Raw genomic sequence first — 13571 nt, 5'->3', positions numbered from 1 at the left:
TGTGCCTTATATGTACATGCCAACCTCATATAGTATGAGGCCTTTTGGGAGCTCACTGGTTTCGGGTTCCATCGGAACTCCGAAGTTAAGCAAGTTCGCGCGAGAGCAATCCCAAGATGGTTAAGTGAGTTCGCGCGAGAGCAGGGTGGATTGTAATATCCCATATCGACCAATGGAGAGGGGGGTGATGTGCCTTATATGTACATGCCAACCTCATATAGTATGAGGCCTTTTGGGAGCTCACTGGTTTCGGGTTCCATCGGAACTCCGAAGTTAAGCGAGTTCGTGCGAGAGCAATCCCAGGATGGTTAAGCGAGTTCGCGCGAGAGCAATTCCAGGATGGGTGATCCACTGTGAAGTTCTCGTGTGATTTCCCAGAAACAAAACCGTGAAAACGTGGTCAGGGCCCAAAACGAACAATATTGTGCTACGGTGGAGTCGAGACCAAGATGTGATAGAGCCCGGATCGGGATGTGACAGAAACAACAACCACAAACTAAAGAAAGCTAGTGAGATATGCCCCATGAGCAACAAGGTTACGGATTTCTTTGGCGCTCATGGTCGCACTGGTCACTATCTTATCTCTTCATGTGTCGACGTGAGAGACAAGAATACAAATATTTGGAACAGATAGCACGATACGGGTCCATAGCTCAGTGGCAGAGCATTTGACTGCAGATCAAGAGGTCACCGGTTCGAACCCGGTTGGGCCCTCTCTTATTTTATACATTTTTGTAGTTTTTTTTTCTACTTCGAATTTTCTATACATTCTTCAATCTATCTACCTACAAATCACTTCCCTTTTCTGCTTTGCCATGGTTTACAAATAAATTTTGGGACAAACCGTACGTTTCTCAACACCATTAAAAACTTAAAAGACATGATTAGAAGCAAAAAGATAATTAAAACCCTAATAAACATCCCCATACGGACGAGTACTGCAACAAAATTATCCCTGTAATTATATCTTCTAATCAAACATTACGCCAGTACCACATAAATTCTCGAAATCGCATATAGATCAATCACCGCAAATTCCCACTGAGAGTTGGACTACGATGACCAACAAGCCACGCAGTGCACTAGTCCATTCTCGTTACACTTGGGGCACCTCTCTCTCTTTTCCCCAACCACCACTTTACAGCTCCCTCCGCACTCCATACACGGCACAAACCTGGCCCCACCACACCCCTCGCACACTTTCCACCCCACCCCCCTCTCCACACGTGCCAGCTTCACCATCCTGCCAAATACGCCCGACTCATTCAACTCCACCATCTCATCCACTCCCCCAATATACCTCCCCTTCACAAAAACCCTCGGTACGCTCACGTTATTACCATCACTGCCACTACTCCCCCCACCCAGCAATCCCTTCAGCTCACCCAGAAACTCCCCGTGCAGCGCCACGTCACGCTCGTCGTACACGATCCTGTGCCCCTCCATAATCCCCTTCACCTTACTGCAGTCCTCGAACGTCCGCCGCACGCCCCTCAACGACGTCGTGTACACCACAACAGATTCCGCCCCGCCCGGCGGGCACTTCTCCGGGTACTCGCTCAGTGGGTCCCGCCTGGTCTTCATCATCCTATCGTAAGCCGCCAGCTTTCCCTCTTTCTCTCTCTCCATCCTGTCCCTCATAATAAACATATTATCCCTCACCGACTTTATGACCGTCGTCGTCGACTCAGTCCCCGCCGTGTCAGCTCGTGACTCGAACCGGGCCGGCTCAGCGGGGACGGGTTTCTTCCACGCGGACCGCATCGACTCACTCTTTTTCAACGGAGTCGGCTTAGCCGTGTGTCTGGCGTCGAGCTCTTCGAGCGTGTGGAAGGACGCGCTCTTGCGCGGCTTCCTGCTAGCCGGTTCGTTCTGGGCTGGTGATGGGCTCTGTTCGGGCTGGGTATCGGGCTCGGACTTGGGTTTGGGCTTGATATTGGGCTTCAAGTCCTCTAAGGCCTTGCTGACTTCGTCCCATGTGTAAGGGGCGGCAACCCCCGCTTCGTTTTCGAACGAGTTGAGCTTATCGAGGATTTGGGCGGGCATGTGCGCGGGCTTTTCGTGGCTTTGCTGCTGCTCCTGCTCCTGCTCCTGCGACGTTGTATTGTCGAATACGAGCCAGGGCTCTTGGACGGAGTTGATATCAAAGACGGCGTAGCTGGCTGGTGCCGGCTTGTAATCTACGGCTGCTGCCTCTATTCGTTTCGAGGAGGCACAGCCCATTTTCTCAAAGACGGAGTTACTTGCTTCGACTGCCGGATTGTATATGTATTTTATTTGAGCTAAGAGTATGGTTTTCTCTTTTTTGTACGGGATGAACTCAGACTTGAATGATATACGTACGTCGGGGGAGGAGGGATGTATTTTGTGTGGCTTTTGATATGTGGTGTTTGGATAAACAAGGTGCACCTCTTGGTTTCTGCCACGTGGGATGTGATTTGTTAGAGTGGTTTTATTGGTTCATGTTGGCTTTAGATATGTTAGTGGCTGGAGTGTGATTTGTTATGAAAATCTTTGGATTATGCGATGATACTCGGCCTATACCACAAATTTTTTCATCGAGACTAGGAAATTTCTCACTAGAGTGACACCGTGCTCAAAGGAAAACTAGACATATTTGTGATTAAAGTTGAAGTGAAGTAATTAGTTATCGTTATGTTTTACGTGATGAGAAATATAGAAAAAATTTATAGACACTGTTTTGCTTTCATCTAAGTTTTTCTCTGTTGTTGATTGGGAACGAAATTGTTAAAAATTCTAGGACATTAGTTTCTTTTCCAACAAACAACCAATGAGAGATTTCAAATTTGATTCACATTTATAATTAAGTTTAATACCTAATTATTATGCTCATTCCTTTAACTTGTGTGGTTTAGTCAAAATTCTACCCCTTTCTCGATCTTCTTTTGCCATACCAGCAAATTTTGAACATTTTAATACATTCACTAAAAAAAGAATTCAATACAAAATAAGACATTATAAAGTTTGTTATTTATACCTAATCAGGCGAATAACAAACAAACAGATATGCAGGTACATGAATGAAATTGAAATCTGTCCATTTCTAAATTTATGTAGTTTCCTTATATAATTGAATGGGATAAGAATTACAACGACTCAAGAACAATGGGACCCTATATAAAAGTATCCTATGGCTCCTGGACTTCAAAAACTATTTTTAGTTGAATATCAGAGTGTATAATGAACAAGACTAAAAAATAATAAGAATATTATTAAACAAACGAGAATGCTCTACAAAACTCCAAGAGGCTACATTGTGAATAACTTGTATTCGACGAGTTACAAAGCATCATATATATAGAGAACTAACCTAATCCTAATAAGCAAGAAAACGAAACCCTAATACTAACGGGCTAAGCCCAAATTCAAAACAATAAAATAACCCTAAATTCCAACACCCCCCCCCCTGTCAAACTCATGGCGGTACACGTTATGAGTTTGCCAACAAGCAGATGCGGATGCAAGCTCTGTTAGGTAGACAAGACAAGACAAGCTCCGTTAGGCGGACACGACAAGACAAGTTTCGTTAGGCGGACACGACAAGGCAAGCTGGCGAGCAAACGAACAATTCAGGCGAATAAGCAAATTCGGGTGGTCACAAGTTCAAGCACTCGAACGATTGTTGTGGTGGGCAACAACGAACTCCATATGGTGTAACCTTTCTTAAAAACAATCAGTAAGAGCTTAACAAGCCCTACAACTTGTGGGCCTCAAACCAAGCCAATTATTATTTTTTCATTTTTTTCTTTTTCGTCTCTTTTGTGCTTAGGAGTGGTGCGAGACGATGACAAGGGATCTAGGTGCAGGTGCAAGTGGGTTCGGTTCAGGTGCAGGGCGGCGAAGTGGTGCGACTGTGGTCCAATTCATCGAACTTGGCTGAGATGAGTGCAGTGGCTGGAGCACGAGCAATTTCACTGGTGCGGGTAGGTAGCAGGTAGATGGTGGTAGTGGGATCAGGTCTGGTGCGGGAAGGGCAGGTTGATCGTGGAGCAGTGGATGTAGCAGCATAGATGGTAGTGCATGTTATACTGTATGTGATCCAAGGAGGAGACAAATTGGATCCGAGTTTGTGGTTCTCGGGTCTGGGCTTTGTCAAAACCAATGGCGATCGTTGTTGCAAGTGCAAAAGATTTGGGTCGGCGGGATGCGGTGATGTTCTTATGGTACAAGCACGTTGCAGATATGGGTTCATAGCGGTGGTTCCGAGTGTAGCAGAGGACGATGATAAGATGTAGCAAACTGATTCGATCTTTTTTTTTAAAATTTTTTTTAAGCAACAAAACCCGAACTATGACAACTGATGAAAACAAACAGTATGAAATATAGATTAATTCCTGAAGGATTTAACCTGTTCTGATACCAAATTGTCACATCTCACCCCGAGCCCCCACCACATCCTGGGCTCGACTCCGCCGTGGTTTTGTTTCTGGGAACTCACACGAGAATTTCCCAATGGGTCATCCATCCTGGGATTGCTCTCGCTGCAAACTCGCTTAACTTTGAAGTTCCAATGGAACCCGAAACCAGTGAGCTCCCAAAAGGCCTCATGCTAGGTAGAGATGAGAATATACATATAAGGCTTACAAGATCCACTCCCCTGGGCAATGTGGGATGTTACAATCCAGCCCCATTAGGGGCCCGACGTCCTCGTCCGCACACATTCGGCCATGGATTGGCTCTGATACCAAGTTGAATATCAGAGTGTGCAACGAACAAGACTAACAAATAATAAGAATATTATTAAACAAACGAGAATGCCGAAACGGCTACAAAACTCCAAGAGGCTACATTGTGAATAACTTGTATTCTACGAGCTACAAAACATCATATATATAGAGAACTAACCTAACCCTAATAAACAAGAAAACGAAACTCTAATACTAACGGGCTAAGTCCAAATTCAAAATAATAAAATAACCCTAAATTCCAACATTTTTTACCATAGTAATTAGGTTAAAGTTAAAAAAAATGAAGTCGAATATTGGTGTCGTCGGCACAAGCTCTGCGGTGATGATGGTGATGGTTTTTCTGTTAATCACTGGGAGTGCCATGGCAAATGAAAAATGTCGCCAACGATGCTACGGCGGCTGTGGTTTGCCTCCAACTGCAGAACGTATCGAAGAATGTCAAAAAAGTGTGGAAATAATGCTCAGCCTCAGAGTCTTGTGGATCAGGTTACTCAGTACTGCAAACTAGGTTGCTCACTTCACCGATGTTCCAAATACAAAAATGGTATGTACCAATCTCTTCTCATGCATACTTGTTTAGAGTGCTGGAAGCCCCTTGGAGTGGTTGAAATTCTGAAAGTTCAAAATATGAGCTATACATCACACGACTACAATTTGGCTATTTTTTAAAGCAGGAAATTATTTTCGCATACGTTTTTGTTTTTCTCTTTATGCACGCTTTTGTTTGTTTCCGATTCTTGTATCTTGATTCTCTTTTGATTTATTCAATTTATAGATCATAAATAAATAGAAATGTGCATAAAGAGGAAACTAGTATGCGGAATTCAGTTTCCTTTTCAAAATTTCCATTTTTTGTGCTTTTGGCTCTCTCTTTTTTTCCATCCATCATATAGATAAATATGTTTGTGTTTTTTCATGGCGGACGAATAAAAACTGGAAAGCTGCGTGGGTCGCTGCTCCAACAAATACTGCAACATCAAACATCCTAATAATTAGACGTCCCATGTCTACATCACTACAAGAAAATATGGTAAATGCAACACCATTTTTACGACGAGTGGTGCGGCCCTCGCAATAACTATTAAATTTTATTATTTTATGCGCGCTAAACTTTGGCGCTCTGTTATTTGCGACAGGAATAAGTTTCGTTGCACACCTCTGTTGTGAATAAGCAGAAGAAAAAAAAACACAACTGCACGCTCTCATTTCTAAATTGAAATCAGTCCATTTCTAAATTTATGTAGTTGAAATCTGTCCATTTCTAAATTTATGTAGTTTCCTTATATAATTGAATGGGATAAGAATTACAACGACTCAAGAACAATGGGACCCTATATAAAGGTATCCTAGGGCTCCTGGATTTCAAAAACTATTTTTTACCATAGTAATTAGGTTAAAGTTTAAAAAAATGAAGTCGAATATTGGTGTCGTCGGCACAAGCTCTGCGGTGATGATGGTGATGATTTTTCTGTTAATCACTGGGAGTGCGATGGCAAATGAAAAATGTCGCCAACGATGCTACGGCGGCTGTGGTTTGCCTCCAACTGCAGAATGTATCGAAGAATGTCAAAAAAAGTGTGGAAATAATGCTCAGCCTCAGAGTCTTGCGGATCAGGTTACTCAGTACTGCAAACTGGGTTGCTCACTTCACCGATGTTCCAAATACAAAAATGGTATATACCAATCTCTTCTCATGCATACTTGTTTAGAGTGCTGAAAGCCCCTTGGAGTGGTTGAAATTCTGAAAGTTCAAAATATGAGCTATACATCACACGACTACAATTTGGCTATTTTTTAAAACGGGAAATGATTTTCGCATATGTTTTTTTTTTCTCCTTATGCACACTTTTGTTTGTTTCCGTTTCTTGTATCTTGATTCTCTTTTAATTTATTTAATTTAGAGACCATAAATAAATAGAAATGTGCATAGGGAGGAAACTAGTATGCGGAATTCAGTTTCCTTTTCAAATTTTCCATTTTTTGTGCTTTTGGCTCTCTGTTTATCCATCCATCATATAGATAAATATGCTTGTGTTTTTTCATGGCAGACGAATCAAAGCTGGAAAACTGCGTGGGTCGCTGCTCCAACAAATACTGCAACATCAAACATCTTAATTAGACGTCCCATGTCTACATGATTGCTGGAACAAAAAAAATCCTAGCTAGCCTTTCATAATAATTTATGTATCTATAGCGATCAGCATCAATATCTATGATGTAATAGCATTCAAATAAATCTGGTTATTAGGGTTTAATACGTTATCAATATTCCGTACGAGAGATTTTGTCTTTCGATTTTTTCTTGGCATCTCCATGCATCCATACCATAATTAGTGATAAGATCGAACAACTTAAACGACTTAAAAATAGGCATATTTTGTTTACCACATTGTGCCAATATTAGGGAGTCATGACACAATTAATGTTGGAATTTTTGGATCGCTGGGCCGGCCCCACTCTAACGACACCGATACTGTCCCCACTTAACCACCTGCACAATCCTCAGGTGTGGGGTTTTACCACAAAAGGCCTCGGTATTAGTTAGAGTGGGGTAATACTATTTAAACCCCTTTGGTTTTCTTCACCCCACCGATGTGGGACAGTTTAACACTCCCCCTCACGTGTAACCTCATTTAGTGGTTCACACGTGAAGATCCACATCGGTGATTGAAACTCAGAGGTTGGCTCACGTTGGGCCCACTTGTTTTCAATTGGAACTCAGCGGTCGTCTCTATATTAAGAGCTCAGACTTGTTTCCTTCCGGGTGGTGACAAGCTCGTTGGCTTGCACGGGCTCGCAACCGTGGGCTCTGATACCATATTAGAGTTTGATTTCGGGTAGATTCAATGGAACAGTAAAATGCACACACAGAGAGCAGAGCTTTCTTCAAAGGTTTCAGTGTATTCGACTTGTTCTAAAAACAAAGAGCTCAAAGAGCATGTTTTAACGTTGGAGGAGTGAGAAACAATTTCACCCTCTCACAACATTACAAATCCATCACAACCATTCATTTCAAAGTCATCATATAAGATGCTTGCACATGTCATGAGCTATGACTCATTCTAATCCAATCTAATCTAAATACCAATTGGAATATGATCCAAAGGTTTACATTAGATCCTACACTTTGTTTATAATGAAACTACCACAGCAAATACATTTATACTTCAATACTCCCTTCTAAATGTTTTGCTGATTTCACACCAAGAGCAGTTCTCAAGTATTCGAATCGATCCTTAGGAAGAGCCTTGGTAAAGATGTCTGCCAATTGCTCCTCTGTGCTGCAATAATGCAGTTCAATTGTCCCGTCTTGAATGGCATCTCTTATGAAATGATACCTCCGATTAATATGCCTGGTTTTATGATGAAACACTGGATTCTTAGACATGGCTATGGCAGAAGTGTTGTCACACAACAAAGGTGTAGCCTCCACTTGTTCTTCTCCAAAATCAGATAAAACAAACCTCAACCACATTGCTTGTGTTGTAGCTTCTGCAGCACTTACATACTCGGCCTCTGCAGTAGATAAAGCCACACTGCATTGTTTAACAGAAGCCCAAGAAAACACTCCTGAACTTAAACTGAATGCATAGCCTGAGGTGCTCTTCATGTCATCCAAGCTTCCTGCCCAATCACTATCACAGTAGCCTATCAACACAGCAGCTTTTCCTTTCACATATTCGATTCCAAAATCCAATGTACCTTGCACATATCTCAAGACTCTTTTAGCTGTCCCCATGTGTTTTCTAGTAGGTTTGTGCATGAACCTTGCTAGCAAACATGATGCATACATTAGATCAGGTCTAGTAGCTGTCAAGTATAACAAACTACCAACCACTGTCCTGTACAAACTTTCATCAGCATCCTCACTTCCATCTTCCTTAGATAACTTGTCATCAACTGCAAGTGGTGTTTTTACTGCTTTGCATTCTTTCAATCCAAATTTCTCAAGTAGTGACTTGGCATATTTCTTCTGATGAATAAATATACTCTTATCTGTTTGAACTATGCCTAGACCAAGGAAGTGATGTAACAATCCCAGATCTGACATCTCATATTGCTTCATCATATCCTTCTTAAATTCTTGAATCATTTCATCAGAATTCCCTGTGTAGATAATGTCATCTACATACAGAGATACAATAAGCACACCTGCATCACTGAACTTTGTATACAGAGTAGCTTCACTTTGGCTTTTCTCAAAACCAGATCGATTGAAATAATTGTCTATCTCATCATACCAAGCTCTAGGAGCTTGTTTCAGACCGTATAAAGCCTTTTTCAACTTGTAGACCTTATCTTCCTGTCCTTGAACTTCAAATCCCTGTGGTTGATCCACATATACTTCCTCATGCAGTGTACCATTTAGGAATGCAGATTTAACATCCAATTGAAACAACTTCCATTCCTTTTGAGCTGCCAAAGCAATGAGAGTTCTAATGGTATCAAGCCTTGCCACAGGTGCAAAGGTCTCGTTGAAGTCCACTCCGGGCTTTTGAGAATAACCCTTAGCCACTAGCCGTGCCTTGTTCTTCTGTACTGAACCATCCAGATTGAGTTTTGTTTTGTAAACCCATTTTACACCAATTACAGGTTTATCAAATGGTCTTTTGACCAACTCCCATGTATCATTCTTTTCGATCATCTCAATCTCTGTGGACATAGCTTTTCTCCAAGCCTCATCCCCTGATGCTTCTTCAAAACATTCAGGTTCTATCACACAGAAATTGCACCTTTCATAAATTTCATTCAAGCCTCTGAACCTTAATGGAGTATGATCATACATTTGTGAGCTGGTATTAAGAGCTCAGACTTGTTTCCTTCCGGGTGGTGACAAGCTCGTTGGCTTGCACGGGCTCGCAACCGTGGGCTCTGATACCATGTTGGAATTTTTGGATCGCTGGGCCGGCCCCACTCTAACGACACCGATACTGTCCCCACTTAACCACCTGCACAATCCTCAGGTGTGGGGTTTTACCACAAAAGGCCTCGGTATTAGTTAGAGTGGGGTAATACTATTTAAACCCCTTTGGTTTTCTTCACCCCACCGATGTGGGACAGTTTAACAATTAACACATAATTGCTGTCTCCCTTACATTACTCATTAAACATAACATGGTAATGGTTACACAATTCATCGTAATATATCGGTACAAGCTCTTTATATTATTTGTTGACTAGTAGTCCTGGCCTCAAACTCGTTTTTTGCATCCAAAACTCATACAACTATCGTATTTCTGTTTGAATTTTCCTCCCCATCATATTTTAAAGATTAGAGAGACTTTAAATGCGATCCTTATATCTACCAATGTTCTTTGACCGAAGCTTTATTGGTTTTCAGTTTTTATCAAAGTCCTTTGACATTATACACCTCAACATATTAATATTATTGTAATGTATTTCCATATTAACTTTGTTTATGGAAGTTACAGATTAAAAAATTTATAACTCCCCATTTTAGGTGATAGCCTCTTAAGCATTGATCGAATCCTTTCGTGACCTATTGAGCAATAATTAATGCTCAAACTTCCATCGACAATGCTCGAGCAGTGCTCGAAGACCTCTCAAATGGTTAAAATTTTCTGAAACTTGGACAGATGAGTTATAAATCTTCAATGCAGGAATAAAATTTTGGCTATTTTCATAATTAATTCTTCATTAAATTCTCTCACTTGTTTCTTTTTTGTTTTATATCTTTACCTCCACCATATGGATGAATATGTTTATGTTTATTCATGGCATGTAGACACAACAAAAATGGGAAGGTGCGTGGATCACTGCTCAAGCAAATACTGCAATATCAAAACTCTACTAGAGGTCCCATATGTACACAGGATTGCTGGAATTCCTAGATAATATTGCAAACGTCGTAATAATATCTCTATGTACGTGGGTTCAATGGATCAACAATTTTTATGATGTAGTTGCATTCAAATAATAAGTCCAGCTATTAAAGTTTAATCAATTATTGATCTTTTTTTATGAGCGTTCCTTTTCTTTCTTTGAGAGCAAGTCCACCGTTGGACCTTGCTCGAGGGACAGGCGAGAGGAAAGGGCCCGAGGGCCGGTGGGTTCGGCTCCAGTGTTGGGCAGCCCGAGTGAGGGTGGGAGCCCGAGGGCCAGGCCAGTGAGGGATTGCCAGCCCTTCAGCCCGAGGGGTGTGACGTCAGGCTGACGCCATGACTGGCGTCTGTCCTTTTTTTTAAAAAAATTTTTTTGGGAGCACCGGAAGGTCTTCGGCGCCCGATTGAAAAGCTCCACCGCCTGATCCACCAGGCCGTGGCGACCGTACTCTTCGATTATGAAGCAGAGGGTTTCTTTCGAGAGGGTTAATCCGTGGTGGGTCTGCATCGATTCGATAAGCTTCCACATCGATTCGTACTTTTTGGCGCAAGTAAGGATCTTGGCAAGTTCTTCGAGCTCTAGGGTCGTTAGGTGGTAGGTGGGGTGGTGGGTATGGGCCTAGTTTAAAGAATCGAAGCGACTCGATGCTGTGGGCGGAGCAGGCGCGGAGGATGAGGTAGACGAGGTCTGAGTCAACAGCGATTCGAAGCTTGTTGAGTGTCCGCTCCAGGTAATGGTCACGACGGACGATGTTGGAGATGTGATGGATGGTTGAGAAGTAGTCGTCTTTTGTCGGGACGACGCCGTTTGGAGGGGCGGCATTGAGGGAGGTGGTGAAGTGGCGGAGGAGGCGGCGGAGTGGTTGCGGTCTGTGGAGGACCAGTGAGTTTTTTGCGGCGCCCAATATATGTTTCTCTGCTTCCAAAAGATTAATAATATTCTATTGTCTATTGCCAGGCTATTCAAGTGCATGGGTGGAGATGCAAAAGACAATTACTGTTCATTAGAGCAGTTACTGTTCATAGGATGGATTGAATAGTGGATTGCCTGGGGGGAGGGCTCTAAAGGTGGAGTTGCTTTGATGAGCATGACGTTCTAACCACTTTTCATTTTTATTTTTTATACAAAGATATCCGATCGTAAATTAATCAAAACTACAAAGAGGGATACTATAAAAATAAGCTCATTAAGGTTTGATAGTAATCAATCTTTTCCATACAAAAGTGCCTGAACTCAAATTTGTTATTAGCATTTGTGGAGCCAAAAATAATCAAGAAGGATATGGAAGTGACAAGTAGATTTTAGGGTAAAAATGATAAAATTACCCTCGAGGAACACCGGAACTCCTACGCGTGAGCAGTGGACAACCATCCCTCAATCAAGTCAAAAGTGCCCAAAATAGGTATTTATTTAAAACCTATTTCATCTATCCTCATCAAATCTTCTCCACAAAGTAACCCCCAAATCATTCCTTACAATTATATTAATTAGCTAATTAATTGATTTATTATTCAATTAATTTATTAATTAGCTACAAATCATGAATCTCACCCAAAAAACCATCCAAGTGGCCAGTCCATCTCCTCCCAAAGGGGCCGACCACACCCCTATATAAACACCCTCATTTTCTCCAAAATTCAATTCCAATTCTCTTGCTAAATTCTCAAAATTCTCCAAACATTTTTCCCTCAAAATTCTAACTTTGGCATCGGAGGTTCCTTGGCCAAAGCCCCCCCCATTCATCGTGGGCACGTGAAACTCTTGGCCTTGACTTAAGGTTTTGTTTGTTTTGTAGCTGCAATTTTGTCCAAGAACAAGGAGGAAGAAATTTGCATCCACAAATTGGTGCTTTCATTAAAAGTTGAGTCACACGCTTGTAGAACACTCACGCATCTAAGGTTTTTTGTTTCCTTGCTTATTTGTAGATTTTTCGTACGTTCTTATTCTTGGAATTTTTATTTTTAAAAATTCTTTGATAAAACGTAAAAGAAAAGTACAATGCCAAGATATTCGAAAACCTCGACGAACGGAAATTCCTACGTTCAAGGATTAGGACCACGACGATCTACAAGGCTCAACATAATGGTGAGTAGAGCGGCACCACCCCCACGGGGCACCACGGTGGCTACAAGGCCACAGCCCAAGCCGTGCCACTTCAACCTTTAAGGGCCCAAGTCCTAGTCGAGTCGGCCTGTGCCACCCATACCCAACGTGCTAAGCCGAGCCCAAGCCTTGCACCCGCGTGCACCACACGCCGAGCAACCCACTTCCGCAGCCCAGCCTACTTCCGTGGCTTCCTAAGCAGCCTAAGTCGGCCCAAGATTAGGTCAACCATCCTGGCTTCAATTTTCAGGACTTACGATCAAACCGGGGGCATTTTGACCACATTTCTCCGCGGATTTGACATTTTCCAACTCAAATCTCACACTGGAGTCTACTACTCTTCCACTGCTTAAGGAGGCACATTCCTTCCAAGCTCTTCCAATCCGAATGGCAAACAACACTTGTCCCGACAAGTTATAGAGTTAACGAGCATCCTTGCACAAAAGACGACTTTGGTGAATCAACTCTTGCAGCGCATCGAGATCTAACATGCTTCATACGAGGTGTCCCAAAGTAGGACAAGGGCAGACAAAGAACCTCTCCAGCAACGTCTTGGTAAGCAGGCACTCAACCAGCCATGAACCGAGCGTTCGGGTAGTGTACATTCTCGATTGGGCCCCTAAGATAACGTATACTCCTGTCTTAGCGCACGGAGGAGTGTGTACTCTCGACTAGGCCTGCAGACAAGTATACACTCACAGTTAAGGTCACACTCCGATTATCAACATAAGTAGCCTTCTAGGAAAAACGTTCATTCGCGGCTAGGCCCGCAAGGAGTATCCTCCAAATCATATCGAAGTAGGAAGCACGATGGACGAAGAGAAGTAGTCACTCAATCCGGCTCAAGTTCAACTAGCAGTATGCGAAGAAATCCCTCGCCTACTAGGAATTTAACTCATGCACTGCAGCCACGTC

General features: G+C 42.5%; 1 protein-coding gene, 1 long non-coding RNA gene and 1 other non-coding gene across 3 annotated transcripts; 2 read left to right on the top strand and 1 right to left on the bottom strand.

Annotated features, from left to right (window-relative positions):
* The first annotated feature begins 642 nt into the window (after nucleotides 1-642).
* On the top strand, nucleotides 643-714 carry TRNAC-GCA (transfer RNA cysteine (anticodon GCA)). The gene has a single exon. It is a non-coding gene; the product is annotated as a tRNA-Cys (tRNA).
* A 117-nt stretch (nucleotides 715-831) lies between these two features.
* On the bottom strand, nucleotides 832-2690 carry LOC103400663 (uncharacterized protein At3g28850). Its single transcript, XM_008339331.4, has one exon. It carries the CDS (start codon nucleotides 2221-2223, stop codon nucleotides 1054-1056), a length of 1170 nt encoding a protein of 389 aa, XP_008337553.3. The 5' UTR covers nucleotides 2224-2690; the 3' UTR covers nucleotides 832-1053.
* Nucleotides 2691-6158: 3468 nt separating this feature from the next.
* On the top strand, nucleotides 6159-6981 carry LOC139196706 (uncharacterized). The gene is made up of 2 exons (XR_011581805.1): nucleotides 6159-6382; nucleotides 6758-6981. It is a non-coding gene; the product is annotated as an uncharacterized lncRNA (long non-coding RNA).
* The last annotated feature ends 6590 nt before the right edge of the window (nucleotides 6982-13571 follow it).

The sequence above is a fragment of the Malus domestica genome, chromosome 06, assembly GCF_042453785.1.
Source record: "Malus domestica chromosome 06, GDT2T_hap1".
Taxonomy (NCBI): domain Eukaryota; kingdom Viridiplantae; phylum Streptophyta; class Magnoliopsida; order Rosales; family Rosaceae; genus Malus; species Malus domestica.
This window is presented reverse-complemented; position numbering and strand designations above follow the sequence as displayed.